The following is a 25087-nucleotide window of genomic DNA, read 5'->3' as shown; positions in this document are numbered from 1 at the left end:
TCAATTCAAAACGTAAGCGGCAGAAAAAAGTAATCAAAGTAACTGTTACACTTATTCGTAAAGTCGATGTTAGAAAATGCATAATGTTAATTGTATTTTTATACAATTTCCACTAATCACACATTCTGAGTTTTCGTGCATTTTAATTCGCAATTCTTAGAGTCAGCTCATTTGATTCAGTAATAATATCACACCTCGGAAAAAAAGACATCATAGAAAAAATAGGAAAAACCTGGACAGAAATAGCTACAGACACAGGCAAAACTGGAAAGAAATGCTAGATAACTACCTATCCATATTAGATTCGGAAGAGGCCTAGGTCAAAAGACCATAACGAACATAAACAGAAGAATATACATAAAAAATAAGAATAAAAACAAATGAAACTAGTTCGTGAAAAGAAAGGCTTTAATAATAATAATAATAATAACCCCCCAAAGGGATCACCTTGTCGTGGTGGGCGGGCTTACGGGTTGAGGATATCATTAAAGATCAGGTCGAAACATCTAGACCGCACCCTAATTAAGGAGATACATAATCATGCGCCAATTCCAGCTAGGCTTACCCTTCCCAAACCAAGATCTCATCTTTCCTATCTTTCTTCTTCTTCGTTCTGTTCTGTCTTTCTTCCTCTTAGAGTAATAATGCAGTTAAGATCGAGAAGTTTACGACCGGGGCCGCTGCCCGAGGGTAATCGTCGGGGCGCATCTGGAGCCGTTGCTGGATGCCACAGCATGCGATCCAACGGCGATGCGGAGTTGAGCAGGCGGGCTCCCATCGAAAAATCTGTCACAGCCGATCATCGGGAGCTGAGCAGGCGGGCCACCGATGTAGATGCTACAGCCGATATAGGTGATGGTAAAAACACTTTGGAAATTCCTATTTCAGCAACTCGTCGTCATAACATGACAAGATCTACTCGAGCAAACCCTGATGTAGGCGACAACGACGTGCCCGAAAACATCATCACCACCTCACAACCCCCATCACCAATTTCATCTCTCCATAGTTTATTCCAATCACCCAGCTCATCTCATTGCTCAGATAACTATTATCCCTCACAATCATCGCCATCATCACCAACAACTTCTCTAGCGTCTGTAGATGTTGTGCAGGAGGCATACGCCGTTGATTCTGCACCCACTACAAACAAGACGCGTACGCGAAAAAGGTGGACCGAAGAAATGAATAGGTTTATCTGGCGTACATACCTAATTACAAGCAAACTAGAAACACTTCAACGTGGATATTTAGAGCCTTTACATAAACAGTTTCAAGAAAAATTCCCCGCTATGGATGCATCTAGGCAGAGAGTAGGGGACCAGCGTCGAGCAATATTAAGTAACAAATTACTTCCAGAAACAGTTTTGAATGAAATCCGAGTAGAAGTCGAAAGACATTTAGAAACCATAAACGAATTAGATCAACCAAACTCCCTAACTACACAAACATGTAACCAATCATTTAATTCACAACCATCACACTCCTCACTAAGTGTTGGTAGCACTCAAACTGGAGTTCGAATGACTTGGTCACCCGAAGTTAACGAGATGATCATCAAATTTTATTTTGAAGTTACTGAAGTAGAAACGAACATGACAGCCTACAGAAAAAAATTACATGAAAAATTTACATCCCATTTTCCACAGCTATCACATTTTTCAGAACAGCGCATAGCTGACCAACGGAGAGCCATTGTCAATAATAAACTACTATGCCCAACGAGAATCGAAACAATTAAGAACCAAGTTAGAACTGAAATAAGAGAGACAGATATACCCGAATGCGATAATGAAGTCCAAACTGAAATCGATAGGTCCATAATCAATATTGACACACATAATTCTTTTGAAGGCCTAGACGCGGTAAATCATGACGAAGAGAGCACGCAAACAGACACTATAATTAGGTCAGACAGGCGACAAAATTTACTTAATATAAATGAAGAAGAGATTAGGGCACTATTCAACGAAAACCTGAATAAGTTCAAGAACACAAATCCTACACATAGGCCGCATATTCCAAAATTAAAAGTATCTCGCAAGCTTACGTCGACAGTTAAGTATCTAGACAATGCTATTATACCGCAGCATAATTATTTCCCACGATTCCGATTTTAGTTTTGTACAGAGTGTCATCTACACGGCAGCATATACAGCAGCTATATAGGAGTAAAACTTGACAGGCCACCTGGTACCAGTTATACTAGAAAGACTAAAAAACCTAGATGGCAGTTAAGACTAGAATCTAGGATAAGTAAGTACAGAGCTGACATAGGTCGATTGACGCAATATATCAGAGGTAACAGGAGTAGGAGGATAGTTTTAGCAGTAGAGACAATTAGACACACTTTTCACACACACGCTACATTTGAAAATCCCAACACTGAACCTGAACACTTTTTGGACACGCTCAAACAAAAATTAAATACAGCGGCTAGCAGACTAAAGAGGTACGTATCTTGCACGGAGAGGAAAAGGCAAAATGCGTTGTTTGAGACCAACGAGAGCAATTTCTACAGAAAAATTTCATCTAACGATTCTACCCACAATCTTCAACAGAGACAGATACACACGCAGACAGACACGCCACCTATAGAGACAATACGACAATATTGGGCAAATATATGGGAGAGACCAATCCTGCACAACGAGAATGCGACGTGGATTAACGATGACAGTACTACGGAGAATACAGCTGCTATATCGAACATGGAGTTTGACCACATACCCATCGAGACATTTATAAAGGTAGTTAAGAGAACACATAACTGGAAATCGCCTGGTACTGATAATATACATAACTTCTGGTACAAAAAACTCACCCATACACACCCGTTTATTCATAAATTTTTAAACCAATTCATCCAATCTCCTCAAACAATGCCTGCATTTGTAACACAGGGCCGAACCTACTTGCTACCCAAAGATAATGATACTTCAAACCCTGCCAAATACCGTCCAATCACCTGCTTACAGACCATTTACAAAATACTAACAGCATGCATCAGTGAAATTATTTATACCCACCTATCCCAAAATAGTATACTCAAAGAGCAGCAAAAAGGCTGTAGGAAATACAGCCAGGGCTGTAAAGAACAGTTGATCATAGATGCAATAGCCACAAAACACGCTTTGAAACGCAAACAAAACTTTCATGCTATGTATATAGATTATCGAAAAGCATTCGACTCAGTACCCCACAGCTGGCTCATATACATATTAGAACGCTACAAAATTCACCCTTCTCTAATTCAATTCTTACAAACCGCTATGCAAAATTGGCAGACTACCCTAACTTTAAAGCAACAGTGTCAATCAACTATTGAACCGATCCGTATTCGCAGAGGCATCTTCCAAGGAGACGCCTTGAGCCCACTGTGGTTCTGTATGGCCTTAAACCCACTCTCTGAACTCCTGGATCAGGCGAAGGTAGGTTTCCGACTTAAATACGATAACTCCTACCACACATTATCTCATCTCATGTATGTGGATGACATAAAACTCTATGCTGACAATATTACAGAATTGTTCCAACTGGCTGACATCACACAAGAATTTTCTAGGGATATAGGCATGCAATTCGGTGTAGACAAGTGCAAAGTGTATTCAATACATAGAGGACAGATACAGAGTAACCCATATACCTTAGACACAGGTGACCAAATAGACCCCATGACCGAACAAGATTTATATAAATACTTAGGATTCCATCAAGCCGGCCAGATTCATCAAAAACAGACAAAACAGGAACTCACTCAGAAATTTAAACACAGACTCTCTCGTATCCTAAAATCTCACCTTAATTCAAGAAACACTATAAAAGCCATAAACACGTTCGTCATTCCAGTTCTCACATATTCATTTGGCATAATAAGTTGGGCACAATCGAATCTTAAAAACCTGCAACGCATCATCAATACAAACCTTACAAAGCATAGAAAGCATCATCCAAAATCTTGTACCCAAAGACTAACCTTGCCACGGCAAGTAGGAGGAAGAGGCTTAATAGACATAAAGAACCTGCATAATAAGCAAATGACGACGCTCCGACGCTACTTCCATTCAAAAGCCGAACAATCAGAGTTGCACACATACACAGTCGAAATAGACAACCGATATACACCCCTTAATTTACAAGACAGAACCATGCAAAGCAACGAACAAATAGTCAGTCAACAACAGAAGACAACAGATTGGTCACAAAAAGCGCTTCACGGTAGACATCTGGCCGATATCAGCCAAGAATTTGTCGACAAAGAACTGTCAAACACTTGGCTGAAGCGAGGCGAACTCTTCCCAGAGACAGAAGCCTTTATGTTAGCCATTCAAGACCAAGTCATTGCCACCCGAAATTATAGGAAACACATAACCAAAGAATTAGCCCAACAAACTGATACATGTAGACATTGCAATAGTGCCCCCGAAACGATTTAACATATAACAGGTGCATGCAAATCTATTGTACAGACAGATTATAAACATCGCCATGATCAAGTTGCATCCATAATTCACCAGTACCTAGCTCATAAATACAAATTTGTAGAAAAACAGTCACCATATTATAAGTATAAACCATCCGTAATTCATGAAAATAGACAACACAAGCTATACTGGGACCGTACAATTATTACCGACCGAACAGTTCACTTCAATAGACCAGACATCACCTTTTTTGATAAGATCACTAAAACCATATTCATAATTGATATAGCTATACCGAACACACATAACATCCAATCCACGATCAACGAAAAATTAGCAAAATACAGAGATTTAGCAATAGAACTCAGACGCCAGTGGCGAGCCAGCACCGTACATATAGTCCCCATAGTAATGTCCACCACGGGAGTTGTTCCTAAAACATTAAGCAACAGCCTAGAGACTCTACGCATTCCAACCCAAGTCATATACACTCTTCAAAAAGCCACAATACTCAACACATGCCGAATAACAAGGAAATTTATGACTTCGTCTATGATCACAGAAAATACCACTCAGTAACTATTTATTATGCTTGGCTATGGCCCGCATAATAAAATAAAACCCTTTAAAAAAGGAGAAAACGAAAGAAAATCATAATAATAATAAAGAGAATAATAATAATAATAATAATAATGCGAGCGTACTATGGGGCTACAGAGGGGGGAACTAGGCTGTCAGCGTATCGTCCAGGAATGCTGCTTCTGTTTCAGACGCTTGAACCCACCACCACCGTATCGGAGCAGCGACTATCGGATCAGGTGCGCGTCATTCAGCGGTCAAGGCGGTTGGATGACGCCACACTTGATCGGCTTCGCCAGGAGGCTCTCGCTGCTCGCGCGGACCCCGCCTCGGGGCGGAATTTGCCCGCCATGTCGCCGGACCCGGTGCCCGAACCCGACCTGGCACCGGATGCGCCGCGGGTTGATTCCGGTAACGACGGCGGGGACTTCGCGAGTCAGAGCGTGAGTGAGCCTGCTAATGAGCAACTGAGGAGGTCTTTGGAAGAGGCGATTACGCAGTATCGCTCCACAAACAATCCTAGGCCACGATTACCACGTCTGCCTATGAATAGACGCAATCTAGCGTTAATGGGAGCCTTAAACGCTTTACTAGAGCCATTTATACGGACTAGTAAAGATCTAGATGATACACACTCGATCATGTACTGCGGAGCCATCGCGGCGTGCCGTGTTGCTCGAGTCAAGTTTCCGGACGCTGACCGTGCAACTAGGACCGCCGGAGGTGTCCCTGCATGGCAAGTACGGATCGAGCGTCGTATCAACTCGTTTAGGACTCTCATTGCAAAGCTGATCTGCTTCAGAGGGGGTAATAATCGCCCTCGAGTAATGCGTTTTGTGAACCAGGCATTCGCGGGGACGGACATCAGGCCCCGCGACTATTTGGCCAATGTCACAGAGCGCATCGACTTCCTGAAGCAGAAAGTCTATGCATGGGCAAGCCGTATTCGCCGCTACAGAAAGCGTGTGGACCGATTCCAGCAGAATCGTCTTTTTCAAAGCGACCAAAGGAAAGTATACCGAAGGTGGGAGGAAACCGACCCTCGTGTGTCTGACGTGCAGCTGCCGGATGCTACTGCCATGTCTGATTTCTGGCGTAGCATCTGGTCGGTGCCCGTCGAACACACGGAGAGTGAGTGGATGACCGTTGTCGAACGCGAGTGCGAGAACATCGAACCTATGGGGGCTATCACCATCAGCCCCGACGACGTAAGTTGTGCTACCCGTACGACCCAGAACTGGAAAAGTCCTGGACCGGACGGATTGCACAACTTCTGGCTAAAATGGTTTCGATGCTCGCACTCGCGTTTGGCAACGCAATTTCAACAAGCCCTCGATCTTGGTTCTCTCCCACCTTCCCTAACAACTGGTGTTACTTTCCTGCTCTATAAGTCCGGTAGTACCACGGAAGCAAAAAACTACAGACCCATTACGTGCTTGCCTACACTTTACAAGCTCCTTACATCCATTTTGAGAGCAAAAATTAACGCGCATATTGTCGCTAACAACATTCTGGCTCCCGCTCAAAATGGATGTAGGGTTGGGTCCCGTGGTACTAAAGAGCTCCTCCTCATAGACATGACCATCTGCCAACAAGTTCGGCGGAACAAGGGAGCCATCTCGGCCGCTTGGATTGACTATAAGAAGGCCTATGATTCGGTGCCTCATTCATGGCTGAGAAGGGTATTGGAGCTGTATAAACTTGATGCAGCTTTAATATCCTTCCTGGCTGCATGTATGAGGCAGTGGATCACAGTCCTTCGTCAACCAGGAGGCAGGGATGGCCCCCTGGCCCGCAGGACTTCATAAGGATTGAGCGAGGAATATTCCAGGGTGACAGTTTGAGTCCATTATGGTTCTGCCTAGCTCTGAATCCCCTCAGCACGCTGCTGAAGGATTCTGGGCTAGGTTGCCGGCTTCGGAGAGAGGGTGAAGTCATCTCTCACCTTCTGTACATGGACGATCTCAAACTATTTGCACCGAACACCCAAGACCTGATGGTGCTATTGAAAACCACAGAAGTTTTCAGTACCGCCATCAGAATGGAGTTTGGTGTCGATAAGTGTGCGGTCATGCATGTACAGCGGGGGAGGTTGTAAATTCAGAAAATTTACAACTTTCTGAGACGATGTCGTTCAGATCTATCTCTGAATCAGAAACCTATAAGTACCTTGGTATGTCACAGTCGTTGGGTATTGAGGATGTTGTCATTAGACGGTCGGTAAAGGAGCGCTTTTTCAGTCGGCTCACAAAAGTCCTTAACAGTCTTTTGTCAGGAGGCAACAAAGTGCGCGCCTTTAACGCCTGGGTAATGCCTCTACTCACATACTCCTTTGGCATACTACGGTGGACCCAGACTGAGCTGGACGCCCTGGATCGGAGGGTCCGTTCACTGCTTACCACACATCGTATGTTACACCCGCGCTCGTCTGTTATGAGATTGTACATCCCACGGAAGTGCGGAGGTCGAGGCTTCCTAAACGCCAAAGATCTCCACAACCGTGAGGTGTACAATCTCAGGAATTACTTCCTTAACAACGAGTGTGGGATGCATCGTGATGTGGTGGCAGTTGACGGAAACCTCACGCCGCTCTCCTTGGCGAAAGAGAACTGGCGCAAACCTGTGGTACTAAGTACTGCGGACCGCAAGGCGGTATGGGAGAGCAAGCAGCTACACGGGCGGTTCTACAAGGCCCTCACGGGACCCGATGTAGACCTGCTCGCATCGGTGAACTGGTTACGATTCGGGGACCTCTTCGGAGAAACCGAGGGTTTTGCCTGTGCAATTGCGGACGAAGTTATGATGACGAACAACTACCGGAAATATATCCTGAAGGACGGTACGGTCGACATTTGTCGGGCATGCCGCCGTCCCGGAGAGTCACTCAGGCATATCATTTCCGGTTGTTCTCATCTTGCTAACGGCGAGTACTTGCACAGACATAATCTCGTAGCCAGGATTATTCACCAGCAACTTGCTCTTCAATACGGCCTTGTGGACCGCGAAGTACCGTACTACAAGTACTTGCCTGCGCCAGTTCTTGAAAATGGTCGTGCCACGCTCTATTGGGATCGATCTATTATCACTGACAGGACTATTGTAGCCAATAAGCCTGACATTGTGATAATAGATCGACCGCAACGCCGGGCCGTGCTCGTTGACATCACCATCCCCCATGATGAGAATCTCGTGAAAGCCGAGAAGGACAAGTCCAGTAAGTACCTAGACTTGGCTCACGAGATAACCGCCATGTGGGATGTTGACTCAACGATCATTGTTCCGATAGTCGTTTCAGCGAACGGTCTCATAGCGAAGAGTCTCGACCAACATCTTAAGAGACTCTCGCTTGGTGGCTGGATCAAGGGCCAGATGCAGAAGGCGGTGATCTTGGACACGGCGCGGATAGTCCGACGGTTCCTCTCTCTGCAGCCCTAACCACCGGCAGCTTGGGCCCTGCCCTGCTGCTGGCGGCACCCTAGGTTAGGTTTTTTATAATATGTTTATATGTTTTTATATTGTTTTGTAAATGTTTTTATATTTTATTTTTATATACATATTGTAAAAAACCTAGTAGCCTAGAGAATGAAAATAAATACTGAGAATAATAATAATAATAATGTATGAGGCAGTGGACCACAGTCCTTCGTCAACCAGGAGGCAGGGATGGCCCCCCTGGCCCGCAGGACTTCATAAGGATTGAGCGAGGAATATTCCAGGGTGACAGTTTGAGTCCATTATGGTTCTGCCTAGCTCTGAATCCCCTCAGCACGCTGCTGAAGGATTCTGGGCTAGGTTGCCGGCTTCGGAGAGAGGGTGAAGTCATCTCTCACCTTCTGTACATGGACGATCTCAAACTATTTGCACCGAACACCCAAGACCTGATGGTGCTATTGAAAACCACAGAAGTTTTCAGTACCGCCATCAGAATGGAGTTTGGTGTCGATAAATGTGCGGTTATGCATGTGCAGCGGGGGGAGGTTGTAAATTCAGAAAATTTACAACTTTCTGAGACGATGTCGTTCAGATCTATCTCTGAATCAGAAACCTATAAGTACCTTGGTATGTCACAGTCGTTGGGTATTGAGGATGTTGGCATTAGACGGTCGGTGAAGGAGCGCTTTTTCAGTCGGCTGACAAAAGTCCTTAACAGTCTTTTGTCAGGAGGCAACAAAGTGCGCGCCTTTAACGCCTGGGTAATGCCTCTACTCATATACTCCTTTGGCATACTACGGTGGACCCAGACTGAGCTGGACGCCCTGGATCGGAGGGTCCGCTCACTGCTTACCACACACCGTATGTTACACCCGCGCTCGTCTGTTATGAGATTGTACATCCCACGGAAGTGCGGAGGTCGAGGCTTCCTAAACGCCAAAGATCTCCACAACCGTGAGGTGTACAATCTCAGGAATTACTTCCTTAACAACGAGTGCGAGATGCATCGTGATGTGGTGGCAGTGGACGGAAACCTCACGCCGCTCTCCTTGGCGAAACAGAACTGGCGCAAACCTGTGGTACTAAGTACTGCGGACCGCAAGGCGGTATGGGAGAGCAAGCAGCTACACGGGCGGTTCTACAAGGCCCTCACGGGACCCGATGTAGATCTGCTCGCATCGGTGAACTGGTTACGATTCGGGGACCTCTTCGGAGAAACCGAGGGTTTTGCCTGTGCAATTGCGGACGAAGTTATGATGACGAACAACTACCGGAAATATATCCTGAAGGACGGTACGGTCGACATTTGTCGGGCATGCCGCCGTCCCGGAGAGTCACTCAGGCATATTATTTCCGGTTGTTCTCATCTTGCTAACGGCGAGTACTTGCACAGACATAATCTCGTAGCCAGGATTATTCACCAGCAGCTTGCTCTTCAATACGGCCTTGTGGACCGCGAAGTACCGTACTACAAGTACTTACCTGCGCCAGTTCTCGAAAATGGTCGTGCCACGCTCTATTGGGATCGATCTATTATCACTGACAGGACTATTGTAGCCAATAAACCTGACATTGTGATAATAGATCGACTGCAACGCCGGGCAGTGCTCGTTGACATCACCATCCCCCATGATGAGAATCTCGTGAAAGCCGAGAAGGACAAGTCCAGTAAGTACCTAGACTTGGCTCACGAGATAACCGCCATGTGGGATGTTGAATCAACGATCATTGTTCCGATAGTCGTTTCAGCGAACGGTCTCATAGCGAAGAGTCTCGACCAACATCTTAAGAGACTCTCGCTCGGTGGTTGGATCAAGGGTCAGATGCAGAAGGCGGTGATTTTGGACACAGCGCGGATAGTCCGACGGTTCCTCTCTCTGCAGCCCTAACCACCGGCAGCTTGGGCCCTGCCCCGCTGCTGGCGGCACCCTAGGTTAGGTTTTTTATAATGTGTTTATATATTTTGTATTGTTTTGTATGTGGTTTTGTATTTTACTTTTATAATCATATTATAAATTGCCTAACTTAAGAAGAAAGATAAATAAAGAGAATAATAATAATAATAATCGTATCAACTCGTTTAGGACTCTCATTGCAAAGCTGATCTGCTTCAGAGGGGGTAATAATCGCCCCCGAGTAATGCGCTTTGTGAACCAGGCGTTCGCGGGGACGGACATCAGGCCCCGCGACTATTTGGCCAATGTCACAGAGCGCATCGACTTCCTGAAGCAGAAAGTCTATGCATGGGCAAGCCGTATTCGCCGCTACAGAAAGCGTGTGGACCGATTCCAGCAGAATCGTCTTTTTCAAAGCGACCAAAGGAAAGTATACCGAAGATGGGAGGAAACCGACCCTCGTGTGTCTGACATGCGGCTGCCGGATGCTACTGCCATGTCTGATTTCTGGCGTAGCATCTGGTCGGTGCCCGTCGAACACACGGAGGGTGAGTGGATGACCGTTGTCGAACGCGAGTGCGAGAGCATCGAGCCTATGGGGGCTATCACCATCAGCCCCGACGACGTAAGTTGTGCTACCCGTACGGCCCAGAACTGGAAAAGTCCTGGACCGGACGGATTGCACAACTTCTGGCTAAAATGGTTTCGATGCTCGCACTCGCGTTTGGCAACGCAATTTCAACAAGCCCTCGATCTTGGTTCTCTCCCACCTTCCCTAACAACTGGTGTTACTTTCCTGCTCTATAAGTCCGGTAGTACCACGGAAGCAAAAAACTACAGACCCATCACGTGCTTGCCTACACTTTACAAGCTCCTTACATCCATTTTGAGAGCAAAAATTAACGCGCATATTGTCGCTAACAACATTCTGGCTCCCGCTCAAAATGGATGTAGGGTTGGGTCCCGTGGTACTAAAGAGCTCCTCCTCATAGACATGACCATCTGCCAACAAGTTCGGCGGAACAAGGGGGCCATTTCGGCCGCTTGGATTGACTATAAGAAGGCCTATGATTCGGTGCCTCATTCATGGCTGAGAAGGGTATTGGAGCTGTATAAACTTGATGCAGCTTTAATATCCTTCCTGGCTGCATGTATGAGGCAGTGGACCACAGTCCTTCGTCAACCAGGAGGCAGGGATGGCCCCCTGGCCCGCAGGACTTCATAAGGATTGAGCGAGGAATATTCCAGGGTGACAGTTTGAGTCCATTATGGTTCTGCCTAGCTCTGAATCCCCTCAGCACGCTGCTGAAGGATTCTGGGCTAGGTTGCCGGCTTCGGAGAGAGGGTGAAGTCATCTCTCACCTTCTGTACATGGACGATCTCAAACTATTTGCACCGAACACCCAAGACCTGATGGTGCTATTGAAAACCACAGAAGTTTTCAGTACCGCCATCAGAATGGAGTTTGGTGTCGATAAGTGTGCGGTCATGCATGTGCAGCGGGGGGAGGTTGTAAATTCAGAAAATTTACAACTTTCTGAGACGATGTCGTTCAGATCTATCTCTGAATCAGAAACCTATAAGTACCTTGGTATGTCACAGTCGTTGGGTATTGAGGATGTTGGCATTAGACGGTCGGTGAAGGAGCGCTTTTTCAGTCGGCTGACAAAAGTCCTTAACAGTCTTTTGTCAGGAGGCAACAAAGTGCGCGCCTTTAACGCCTGGGTAATGCCTCTACTCATATACTCCTTTGGCATACTACGGTGGACCCAGACTGAGCTGGACGCCCTGGATCGGAGGGTCCGCTCACTGCTTACCACACACCGTATGTTACACCCGCGCTCGTCTGTTATGAGATTGTACATCCCACGGAAGTGCGGAGGTCGAGGCTTCCTAAACGCCAAAAATCTCCACAACCGTGAGGTGTACAATCTCAGGAATTACTTCCTTAACAACGAGTGTGGGATGCATCGTGATGTGGTGGCAGTGGACGGAAACCTCACGCCGCTCTCCTTGGCGAAAGAGAACTGGCGCAAACCTGTGGTACTAAGTACTGCGGACCGCAAGGCGGTATGGGAGAGCAAGCAGCTACACGGGCGGTTCTACAAGGCCCTCACGGGACCCGATGTAGATCTGCTCGCATCGGTGAACTGGTTACGATTCGGGGACCTCTTCGGAGAAACCGAGGGTTTTGCCTGTGCAATTGCGGACGAAGTTATGATGACGAACAACTACCGGAAATATATCCTGAAGGACGGTACGGTCGACATTTGTCGGGCATGCCGCCGTCCCGGAGAATCACTCAGGCATATCATTTCCGGTTGTTCTCATCTTGCTAACGGTGAGTACTTGCACAGGCATAATCTCGTAGCCAGGATTATTCACCAGCAACTTGCTCTTCAATACGGCCTTGTGGACCGCGAAGTACCGTACTACAAGTACTTACCTGCGCCAGTTCTTGAAAATGGCCGTGCCACGCTCTATTGGGATCGATCTATTATCACTGACAGGACTATTGTAGCCAATAAGCCTGACATTGTGATAATAGATCGACCGCAACGCCGGGCCGTGCTCGTTGACATCACCATCCCCCATGATGAGAATCTCGTGAAAGCCGAGAAGGACAAGTCCAGTAAGTACCTAGACTTGGCTCACGAGATAACCACCATGTGGGATGTTGATTCAACGATCATTGTCCCGATAGTCGTTTCAGCGAACGGTCTCATAGCGAAGAGTCTCGACCAACATCTTAAGAGACTCTCGCTCGGTGGTTGGATCAAGGGTCAGATGCAGAAGGCGGTGATTTTGGACACAGCGCGGATAGTCCGACGGTTCCTCTCTCTGCAGCCCTAACCACCGGCAGCTTGGGCCCTGCCCCGCTGCTGGCGGCACCCTAGGTTAGGTTTTTTATAATATGTTTATATTTTTTTATTGTTTTGTAAGTGGTTTTGTGTTTTACTTTTATATTCGTATTATAAATAACCTAGCCTAAGATTTGAAAGAAATAAAGAGGAATAATAATAATAATCATGGCGTAGGGATGTGACGACCCCATCGCCCATTGGTTTTACCAGTGCAATCAGTCAACGCAGGGCAGCTTGTGGCGAGCTGTTGGGGAACAGCGACCCCACGTACCCGAGTGCTCCTGGGGAGTTCTGTTACCCGTAAGGCGGGTGGGTGGGACAGTACTCTCTACCTCTGGCTTGCCTTGGCTGGCCATCCAGAGTGGAGTCGTTAGGGCTACATGCCCCAGGAGTGGAAGTGAAAATTTGCATAAGACGCGAGTTGGTACAGTGGCTTAACAGCCACTGGGCAGAAAGCGGTGTACACCTCTCGACACCCTTGAGTTCTCACACCGGTGTTGCCCTTGAGCCATCTTGGATGTCGCTTTTTGTGGGGGCCCATCTTGTGGGGACGAGTCACCGTCTGCCGGAAATAAAATTGGATACCGTTTTATTAGGCAGGCGTCCGGTTTTTTATCCATAGCCCAGTATTTAGTCCATCACTTTCATCAAAATAGACCAGTTCATTTTAGATTCCATTAACTCTCAAATAGTCCTTACACCCTGGCGGGTGTTGCCGCTGCGTGTGTCCCATGATACGGGCAAGGGCAACATCCGCTCGGTGTACCCCTTACATTTCATTAAAGTGTCGAAAGGGACTCTACGTGTTGGCTTCGGCCCCGCGCACGCCTCCCAAAGGTCCGGAATACCATTGTTCCGTGATGGGAAAGACATACAAATAATAATCACACCTCGGACAAGCAATGGCGATCAAATATAAGAAAGAGGCGCGTTCCTGCGCAAGGTCTAAGTTCGTGTAGCTGAACGCGTACCATGCTAGTATGATTGAGATATGACATCGACTGGTCGCGTTTTTGACAGGCGGTGACTGTGAGGTAACCGAGAGCGGGTGAGCGGGAGTGGCCATACTGTACGATAGTACTCTTTATATTATACTGTCGTATTCATAGTCTTCGTACAGTCTTCAAAATGTAAAATGTTACTTTGATAAGATACCGATTTTTCAGTGTCAAAATCGTCGTTTATTCAAATAAATAAGTCATTTATAAATCGGGTATAATGTCAAATACTTACATATCGTATACAGACCTATGGGCATTTTCAGAATTTGGGTCCCCCAATTAGCTTAAGTTGTTAACAAAAATTAACTCGCTGTCAGATTTGTGACGACAATTAAGCATAAAATCTTACTCTCATCTTGCTTAAAATTTATGTAATTAACACAAAAACAATACTTTTACTGAAATTTCATGCTTAATTATCGTCACAAAACTGACAGTGAGTTAATTTTTGTTAACGGCTTACGCTAATTTTTTTTTTGTTTTTGTTAAACTAATTTTATTGTTGTTAAGTGTGATTGTTTGTGATATTTTATGTGTGTACCTAAATTGTATAATCGCAGTTGGTCGAAATAAAGTGATTTATTATAGGACATTCTTACACAGATTGACTGAGGCCCACGGTAAGCTCAAGAAGGCTTGTGCTGTGGGTACTCAGACAACGATATATATAATATATAAATACTTATATACATAGAAAACATCCATGACTCAGGAACAAATATCTGTGCTCATCACACTAATAAATGCCCTTACCGGGATTCGAACCCGGGACCGCGGCGGGGCCTTCGCATTGTTTAGGAAACGTACGAACGTGTCATGCTATTTCAGTCAGTCTCAGTACAATATGTACTGACATTGACTGAACTAGCATGACAAAATACGAACGTTTCCGGAGAAATAGACGAAGGAAACTCATTTTGCAGTAGGTACAAAATGCCTTTACAAAATTAAATAAGGTGCAGCGGGGCAAATCTCGACTGGGGGGGCATTATAACTGATTCATTTTTTCCATTATTACACTATGATGCTGAGTTCTACATGTATCCACTGAACACGCCTACCATATATAACCGGTGGACACTATTTAATATTACAAACATTGTAAAACATGGAAAAAATGGACCAGTTATATTGCCCCCCCAGTCTTGATTTGCCCCGGTGTACCTTATTGATTTTTTAACATTGTTGCCATTTCTTTCTTAATAGTTCATAGAAAATAGTCGGCCCGCAATTTCATTCATGGGCACTTACAAACAATAAGTACGGAAAAAAAAGAAAACACATCACATCTCATTGGCTTATCCACCACAGTGACACTCGATGTTGGCTTTTGAAATTATGACACCGTAGTAGAAATAGGGATTTCATACAGCGCAAATGAATATAATAATCTTCTTCTTCTTGTTGTGCCATGTCCTCATCGGACGTCGGCGACCATCTCTCGGAACTTATTCCTGTCCTGCGCCATTCTGCTCAGAATGGCAGCGTTCTCACCACCAGTCCAGCTTTTAATATTATTCATCCAGGCCAGCCTCCTTCCTCCTCTACTTCTCTTGCCCTCTATTTTGCCTTCTATTATTTTCCTTAAAAATTGATATTTATTGTTCCTGTAATATAATAACGTAGCATGATAAAAAGCGCTGGTAGCCTAGCGGTAGGTACGTGCGACTTTCGTTCCGGAGGTCGCGCGTTCGAACCCCGGCTCGCATCAATGAGTTTTTCGGAATTTATGTGCGAAATGTCTTTTGATATTTGCCAGTCGCTTTTCGGTGAAGGGAAACATCGTGAGGAAACCGGACTAATTCCAATAAGGTCTAGTTTTCATGGGACCCAGGCTCCCATGAGCCGTGGCAAATGCCGGGATAACGCAAGGAGGATGATGATGATGATGAATGTAGCATGATAAAATAAAAAATAAGTTATGTTAAATTCGTAAAAAACACTATGTACCTATTTCTTTATGTTGTTTTATAGCTTAGTTCTGTAATAAAATTGCATTGCTAGTTATCACAGATACTTAATAGTAGGTACATTGTGCAACAAGGGGAGGAAGTTGAATATTACTAACGAGAGTAAGTTAAATCGCGACGGCTTGCCGGAACGATTTAAAGACTTGAGTTAGTAATATTCATACTCCCCGAGTTACACATAATGTTTTTCATCACACTCGCAATGTAAAAAATATGTAAATAGATGTAAAAAAACGCCATTTTAGGCTAACTTAAAATTCCACTTCAAGCGAAAACCTTTCCTTGTTTTCTTTACTCGACCTTTTTGCTTACATCCCGCCATCCTGATAGAATTCGTCGAAGTTATCCCACCATCTCCTGTTCGGTACGTGTACCAACTTTGTGGTGTTCCGTAACTTCTGTAGATCCCACTTAGTAACCATTTTGACCCATTTTGCCAAGGTGACTCGTGGTAGATATGTCCACTATTCCCAATTTGGCGATATCCATACTAATATTATAAATGTGAAAGTGTGTGTGTCTGTTTGTTTGTCCGTCTTCCACGGCAAAACAGAGCGACGAAATGTCGTGCTTTTTGAAGTGGAGGTGAATGAAGGGATGGAAAATGACATAGGCTACTTTTTGTCTCTTTCTAACGCGAGCGAAGCCGTGGGCAAAAGCTAATCATAATTTGTATTTCTTCTTGTCGAAGAAATACGTTCTTTATACAATACAATATTTGTTTATTTGGTTTGCCAATTTCATTATTAGACTAGATGAGAGATTGTGTGAACATATATTTAAAATCCACATTAAAACTCATTAAATTTTACTCTGAAAGCTTCTACTTACTAACACAAATACCAAACTCTTCTGGAGATTTCGACAACACATTACAAATATCAGGCATGTTCTAGAAATTTCAACCTAGGTATGTCCTACATTGATTTTTTTTATAGCCTATAATGTGTCCCACTGCTGGGCAAAGGCCTCCCCTGTTTTCCGCCACTCGTCACGGCTCTGTGCATTGATTAGGAAATTAATATTAATTATAAGTTTAGCGTTTACTCCTGTAATCCCCGATGTATGGATTATGATATATGGATTAGGCATTGATTTTGATTAGAGCGTTCCCTTGGATTTCCGGCATTACATTAACACGACAAATGGTCAATCTCTGGTCATTAGGTGGGCCATTATTTATTAATTAGAAGTAAACATGGTGATGTTTTGTTTGTAAATAAATAATTAGCTTTAAAGAGGTATAATAAAACATTAGGAATAAAGTGGACTCTTGCTCGACCAACATCTCGAGAGACTTTCGCTAGGTGGTTGGATCAAAAGGGTCACAGATACAGAAGGCGGTGATCTTGGAAACGGCGCGGATAGTCCGACGGTTCCTCTCTCTGCGGCCCTAACCACCGGCAGCTTGGGCCCTGCCCCGCTGCTGGCGGCACCCTAGGTTAGGCTTTTTATATATATATTTTTTTTATTGTTTTGTAAGTGGTTTTGTATTTTACTTTTATATTCGTATTATAAATAGCCTAGCCTAAGACTTAAAAGAAATAAAGAGATTTATAAAAGTGGACTGTTGTATTGAATTGTGGCAATGCAAACTTTCTGTTGTTATAGGCGGTGTTGGACGACAGTAGGTACCTAATTGCAGCGCGGTTTAGCACTACGTGCTTTCCGAAGCCATGAAAATAAGATCCATCATAACCGTAGAACTATTTGCGTGGCAGTGTATGCTGTATGCACTAGATCCGAAGAACGACGAAAAGTACTAATCGGATGACGGAGATCGGATGTAATGCAATAGTTCTACTTACGACTATGACGGTTCTTATTTTCATGGATTCCAATCGGCTGCACTGTAAAACCGCGTACAGGCGATTTTATGTTCGTTACCCCCAATGACAAATGAAAACTTGTATGCTGAAATATATCAAAAGGAAAGGTTAAGAACTTCAGATAGGACGTTAAAAAGTAATCAAAATTTTTTAAACAAATAATATTTTGTATTTTCGAATAAACGTTTAGTTTATTCCATGTGTAAAGTTCGACCGATGTCGTTAAATGCCTCTCGGCTTTTGTATATTTCGACTAAGATTTACCAAAATATCAGTAAAATCGTTATTCTTATAAAATAATATTGCAGGTACCTACTGAAAAAAAAACAATTAGATTTTTATATTTCTTATAACTGATAAGATAAAAGAAAAGAGTACAAATACGTATGTATTTTCTAAATCATACAAAAACCATTTGTACAAAGTTTTTATTTTAAATTGCAGGGACGTATTTATGACGAATAATAAATCTCGTTTCAGAACTCTCCAAATTTTCTTTCCCAACACGCCTCCCCAAATCATAGTCCATGGCGTCCAAATTATAATTAAAAACTAAATTAAAACTTATTATTATGCTCACTGGCAAGTGACAAGTCGTCCGATCGCTTGGCAAGGATTCGGCCCACCCACCGCCCCACCGCCGCATTTTTTTCCAGCCACCACTAAAGGGGTTGATTTTTTAAACTGATGACGCGCTTCCATTCCACTCCGTACAACTTTAGAGCGCGGATGTATGTACCGGCCGATAGATAAAAAAAATGAACGCTTTGTCGATAGTGCCCGCGCCTTTTGCCCAGTATCTGTGATGTAAAGCGTAAAAAAGTTCGGACAATACAACTTTTTGAACGATAGACACGGTTTAGTTGGGCGTTAGGCGCGAACTTTGGAAGTTTAAAGAAAGTTTTGCGACGTGTTGGTGTGTAGTCTATGTTAAGAATGCGGTAGTGTGTAAAGTGTTCGCGTGAACAATAAGTAGCCGTGGACGAGAGGAGAATGACATTGTCTTTTGTAAGTACATTAAAATATTTTCGGTGTTTAAAAATATACGTTTAATAAAATTTTATTATTACTTAAATAAATCTAATAAGAAGTGTTAATGTTACCTACAATCCGCGAATGTAATTAGTGTTATTACCTACGCAACGCGATAAAATATAATACGCACATTTAAAATAAATAAAAATAACAATTTGAAATCTTAATAATCTCTTATCTTAGTTTGTCAAATTATTAAACCGTAGTATTTAGTGTTCTTTTTACTGTGATTTTCACCGTTTGTAACCGGCATCAAATATTTTTTATAAAAAAAATTTTCGTAATCATTTTAAATTTAACATTTTGTTTCGAATATTTAGTGATATCAAATGTCATTAGTATGAAGCCATAATATTAATCAGTATATAAATAATAAATAAACTAAACTGTAAAACATACATAATCTCTAATGAGAAATATTCTGAATGGAATCTTATTTGCTTTTTGAAATATTGAACGGAATATCGTAGTTGCCGTAGAATTGCGTAAAATTAAATAATAAATCTGTATATTTAGTTCTTATTCCGATTGAACGGGAATATTGAGTAAAATTATGCGGTTTATACAGTTCACGGTAAAATCATTTCTTTCCTTTATTTGTGTCGGCAAAAAACATTTTATCTGTCTAATATGACTTAACCAAGTAGAAACTCTGATTTATCGTAATTATACAATGAATTAAATGTAAGTACTTATATTCTTGTGTATGCTGTACCTATGTAGGAATAATAATATCTAATCATATCAATTTTTTTTTTAATTAAATGGCTTCAGTCCCAATAATGATTGGGAGTATTTCGCCAGTGTCAAGGTGTCATGGTTTCGAGATTAATTGTTCATCAGCTTCTCACTACAACATTCGTTTACTGCATAATAAGCTACCGATATTACACTTTAAACAACATTAATGAGCAAAAGAAAAATAAAATTATTCACGACACGAGACCGCTAAGATGGCGCTCGAACCGGAAGTCCCAATCATATCAACTTACCTATTGGCAGTTTTGTTCACCACAGTTTAGTTATCTTAAAAACTGTAGAAAATAGTAAGTTTACATTTATAATCGATATACAGGGTGTAACAAAAATAGTGGTGATCCCTTTAAGGGCGTATTCAGTATCGTATTCTCATCAGGAAAAAGTAGAAGAATTTTTTTTTTCGCGAAAAAAATTTTTACCTTTGTATGGCGGTTCGGCCGATTCTCGCGGCCCGGCCCATACAAAAATGAAATTTTTTTCGCGAAAAAAAATTTTTCTTCTACTTTTTCTGATCAGAATACGATACTGAATACGCCCTTAAACAGATCACCACCATTTTTGTTACACTCTGTAAACAAAAAATTACAGTCAGATCATACCTATTCATTATTTATTTTAGTACTTAACTGAAAATAGTAGGTATAACATAATCAATAATATAACAAAGTAATATCCTGTTTGTATTATAATATATCTTGCAAATAAAAACGCGTCGCTTACTTCAACACAATACAAAATCGATCCGCAACTCAACATAATTACCAATTAAAATTAAAACTTTTAAAAGAAGACCGACATTTCCATTGTTCATAGACTAAGCCCTTATTAGGGTAGCTCTAATGCAGAATGAGGGTGCGAACTGCCCTTAATATAGGGATAACTGATTCCCCATACAAATTATGTCCTCATTTTCCTCCGTAACTATTTATCTATTTATTTAACCGTTATTGCACAAGAGGAAACCTTAAAGCATAAAAAAATCGGAATTAATGCCGTAAGGCGTTCTTTACTACTAAGATTTGCCATTAGTGTAATTTTTTTACACATAATTATGATTTGTTTTTAGCATAGCTATGCCCTTCCGTTCCTATTTTTTTCCGAATTTTCGATTAAGTACCTAGTATGTGATGTCAAAGCATGTATATGTATAAAACGTACGAATCAGTTTTTCGCTTCTAATTTTTACAATAATCAAAAAACTCAAACAATGAAACGCAGAAGCAATAGTCAAAGTAAAAGTATGATTACTATACATCCAATCGTGTGTAAGTTTCACAATACTCCAATACGAGCGTTTCCTTCCCTGAGATTGCGGGTTGAGAGCGTTTTTTTTTTTTCACTTTTTCCTAACTATAAAAATATCCTATATTGTCAATATCTAGGGAGGAAAAAGAGGTCTACGTTTCTATGAAACGGTTTAGACTGGTCCCCGTTCCCCTTAGCACCCTCCGTTAAAGGGTCACGGCGGAATAGCACGAAACACAATGGGTCAGAGTCGTGACTCCAACGGGGAGTCATTTAAAAAATGCTGATTAGTCAAATAGTTTGAAACGGAGTCAAAGAAGGGTTGCGTTGTGGATATCGATTTTATAATGATGCTGTGCATTGTTTTGGGGCATTTAATTATATTTTAATTTTTTTTATGTGGAAATCTATAGTTGCTTAGTAATAATATCTCGTTATTTTAATTTTAATATGATCGTATACAACATTACCGAAATATTTTCAATTAATGTCATTGGTCGTTCAGGTTAAAATCAAATGCAATCAATTCCTAGATCATGAATACAACAAAGAACCTAAAGCGGAACCTTGGGACACTCCTTATTTTAAGATAACAGTTAAGAGCTAGCTCCGAAAAATGTTACATAGTTCCAGTCTTGCAGACCCAACTTACGCTAATATTATTAAGACATCAAAAGGATTTCATTCGGATACCCGTAATACCCATTGCAGTGTAGCTGCATTGATGCGACGCTTGATGACTGAATGACATCTTTTTGGACATTTTTCTGTTGTCGGTGTACGTTTGAATTGGCTTCTAAATCATGAAAGATCGCAATCAATCTCGTAATCCCGTCGTGTAATTAATTCTCTTCTTTTTTTTCCTAATCTCTTACCGTCAAGCTAAGAGTCTGCCAGTTTTCCTCAAGCAAATGATTTTGGGACCTAAATAAATAAATATTATAGGACATTCCTACACAGACGGTCCATTTTATTTCACCGTGTATAATATACAAATACTTAGATACACAGAAATCCGTGATTCAGGAACAAATACCTGTGGTCATCACAAAAATAAATGCTCTTATCAGGATTCGAACCCAGGACCGCGGCTTAGCAGGCAGGGTACGCGCGACGTCAGACTGGTCGTCAACCTTAGAGCTAGGTCACCAGCTTTGAAGATTCTTTATTTGAACATGGTTCTCCTTTGTCAGCAGGCGGAGTCTGACCGGGAGAGCGGCGCGAGCTCGCCGGAGGCGGCCCGCCAGCTAACGGAGCCGCGTACCCCCTCCCCGCGCCGCACCCCGCAGCTGAATGGCTCCAGTGAGTTCGTAAAGCATCGCCCATACTAGTGATAAGTCTATCTTCTACCTTTATGATAGGTCTGGTCGAGAAATTTGCTGTCAGCTGGCTACAGACCGTGCGACCAGCTGAACAGCCTTGTAAGTCTCTAGAGGCACAGGCGGTCAGCTAGCGGAGCTGCGGACCCCCTCCCCGCGCCGCACCCCGCAGCTGAATGGCTTCAGTGAGTTCGTAAAGCATCGCCCATACTAGTAATAAGTCTATGTTCTACCCTTATGATAGGTCTGGTTGAGAAATCTAGCTATTAGCTGGCTACAGACCGTGCGACCAGTTGAACAGCCTTGTAAGTCTCTAGAGGCAGAGGTGGTCAGCTAGCGGAGCCGCGGACCCCCTCCCCGCGCCGCACTCCGCAGCTGAATGGCTCCAGTGAGTTCGTAAAGCATCGCCCATACTAGTGATAAGTCTATCTTCTACCTTTATGATAGGTCTGGTAGGGAGATCTCAGCTAGCCACAGCTTGTGTGACCACCTGAACAATTTTGTGTCTAGAGGCAGAACCTTTATTATAGGTCTGTTCGAGAAATGTAGCTATCAGGTGGCTACAGACCGTGCGACCTGCTGAACAGCCCGGTAAGTCTCTAGAGGCGAAGCTGGTCAGCTATCAGAGCCCAAATTAGTGCTGATATTCTTCTACCTTCTATATATAGGTCTGGTCAAGAGGCCTTGCAGTCAACTAGCCTCGTAACTCATAAGTCTTTAAAGGCAAAAAGCGGTCACCAAGCAGCGCATTGGTCGTCTCTATTCATACAGCTGGGCTCCAGTGAGTTCGTCTACTTAAATAGTTAAAAGTTGACCGAGAAGCGGCCAACAAGTTCCTCGATCCCCGCTACGTAAATAAACCAACCGAATTCAGGGTGGTTATTTTGCCAAGATTGGTTTATCAGGAGGACCGTCTTTCCGAGACAAAGCCTCTGGAGGTAGCAGGCACCACAGGTCAGCTAAATTACCATAAGCGTCTTTGCCGTTACTTAAAATATAGCTCTAACCTTGCGAGCTGCCCGTTCTTCTATTTAACTTTGGACTCTTTTCATTTCATGTAGTCAAAGTTTTGAAGATTCATACCGAAGGAGAAATAACAGGGTAATTGAGGCGATATTCAAAGGACCCGGAAAAAATATCATTCAATAATATACTCTATGATTTTCCATCTTCTAAACTTTTTCTCTTCTCCCACAGTGGCGTCCATGTTCCAAAACCTGCAGAACCTGGCCAGCATGCAGCAGAACATGCCGCAGCAAATGTCGCAGCAGCTGCAGCAGCAGATGTCGCAGCAAATGTCGCAGTTGGCCGCCAACCTGCAGGGGCTGACGTCCATGCCGTCCTCCGTCATCAACTCGCCTTTGAATTTGAGCGTCAGCGCGCCAGGTGAGACATATTATAATACAGATGAGGAGTGTCTTTTCAAAAGGGCTTATTTCCACTTTCAACTTTTTTTGGGAAATCGAGAAAAACATAATTCCACGGTATTTATTGTGAAATTATATTTAATTTGCAAAATTGTAATATTGTACGTTGACGTTAATGCTATGATTACCTACATCAAACGTAATTATGTGTACCTAAATAAATATTTAATCGAGAAAAGGATGGTACGGCCGTGCCTCTTTTTGCTCGACTTGGCGGGGGCACTGCCGTGCCCCCAGATTACCATATGTTTTTGAGAATTAAGCACTTTTGATGCGAACTTTTGGGAATTAAGCCCTTTTGTTTTGGCCTTGTAGCGTAAATGTTATTATTTTATTTTTGGATTTTGTATTAAGTTAGTTGATATCAATGTTGTTGTACTACATACATTGGTTTATCCACATAAATAATCATTACACATTCAATAAGAGTTTTGATCCCGGTCAATATAAGTCATTACACATTCTTCAAAATTTGTTCTAAACTTTGATGTTACTCTTTTTTTAGGGTTCCGTAGTCAACTAGGAACCCTTATAGTTTCGCCATGTCTGTCTGTCCGTCCGTCCGTCCGTCCGCGGATAATCTCAGTAACCGTTAGCACTAGAAAGCTCAAATTTGGTACCAATATGTATATCAATCACGCCGACAAAGTGCAAAAATAAAAAATGGTGAAAAATGTTTTATTAGGGTACCCCCCCTACATGTAAAGTGGGGACTGATATTTTTTTTAATTCCAACCCCAACATGTGATATATTGTTGGATAGGTATTTAAAAATGAATAAGGATTTACTAAGATCGTTTTTTGATAATATTAATATTTTCGGAAATAATCGCTCCTAAAGGAAAAAAAAGTGCGTCCCCCCCCCTCTAACTTTTGAACCATATGTTTAAAAAATATGAAAAAAATTACAAAAGTAGAACTTTATTAAGACTGTCTAGGAAAATTGTTTTGAACTTGACAAGTTCAGTAATTTTTGAGAAAAATACGGAAAACTACGGAACCCTACACTGAGCGTGGCCCGACACGCTCTTGGCCGGTTTTTAAAGATCAAGGCGAGACTTTTTGAGCTTTAATCTCAAAACAACACGTAATTTTCTATACTAAGAAAAACTGCATTCATAGTTTATAAAAAAAAGAAAAAATGGAAATAAGCCCTTTTGAAAACACACTCCTCAGATGTAGTGCGAAAAGATTTTCCTTCGTATTTTTCCGGAAACTTTCGTATTTGTCATGCTAGTTCAGTCAATGTCAGTACATCTTGTACTGAGACTGACTGAAATAGCATGACACGTTCGTACGTTTCCGTAA

General features: G+C 42.7%; 1 protein-coding gene across 5 annotated transcripts in view; it reads left to right on the top strand.

The window, feature by feature from the left end:
* LOC125230060 (POU domain, class 6, transcription factor 2) overlaps positions 1-25087 on the top strand; it is a 310978-nt gene that overhangs the window by 215875 nt on the left and 70016 nt on the right. For 4 of the 5 annotated variants that reach the window (XM_048135050.1, XM_048135053.1, XM_048135048.1 and 1 more), the window contains exons 4-5: positions 22227-22335; positions 23550-23738. In XM_048135050.1, coding sequence (XP_047991007.1) covers positions 22227-22335; positions 23550-23738 — 298 coding nt within the window. Of the gene's footprint in view, positions 1-18834; positions 19003-22226; positions 22336-23549; positions 23739-25087 lie in introns of those variants that run through there. The other variant, XM_048135052.1, reaches the window with a different exon arrangement.

The sequence above is a fragment of the Leguminivora glycinivorella genome, chromosome 10, assembly GCF_023078275.1.
Source record: "Leguminivora glycinivorella isolate SPB_JAAS2020 chromosome 10, LegGlyc_1.1, whole genome shotgun sequence".
NCBI classification, from domain to species: domain Eukaryota; kingdom Metazoa; phylum Arthropoda; class Insecta; order Lepidoptera; family Tortricidae; genus Leguminivora; species Leguminivora glycinivorella.
This window is presented reverse-complemented; position numbering and strand designations above follow the sequence as displayed.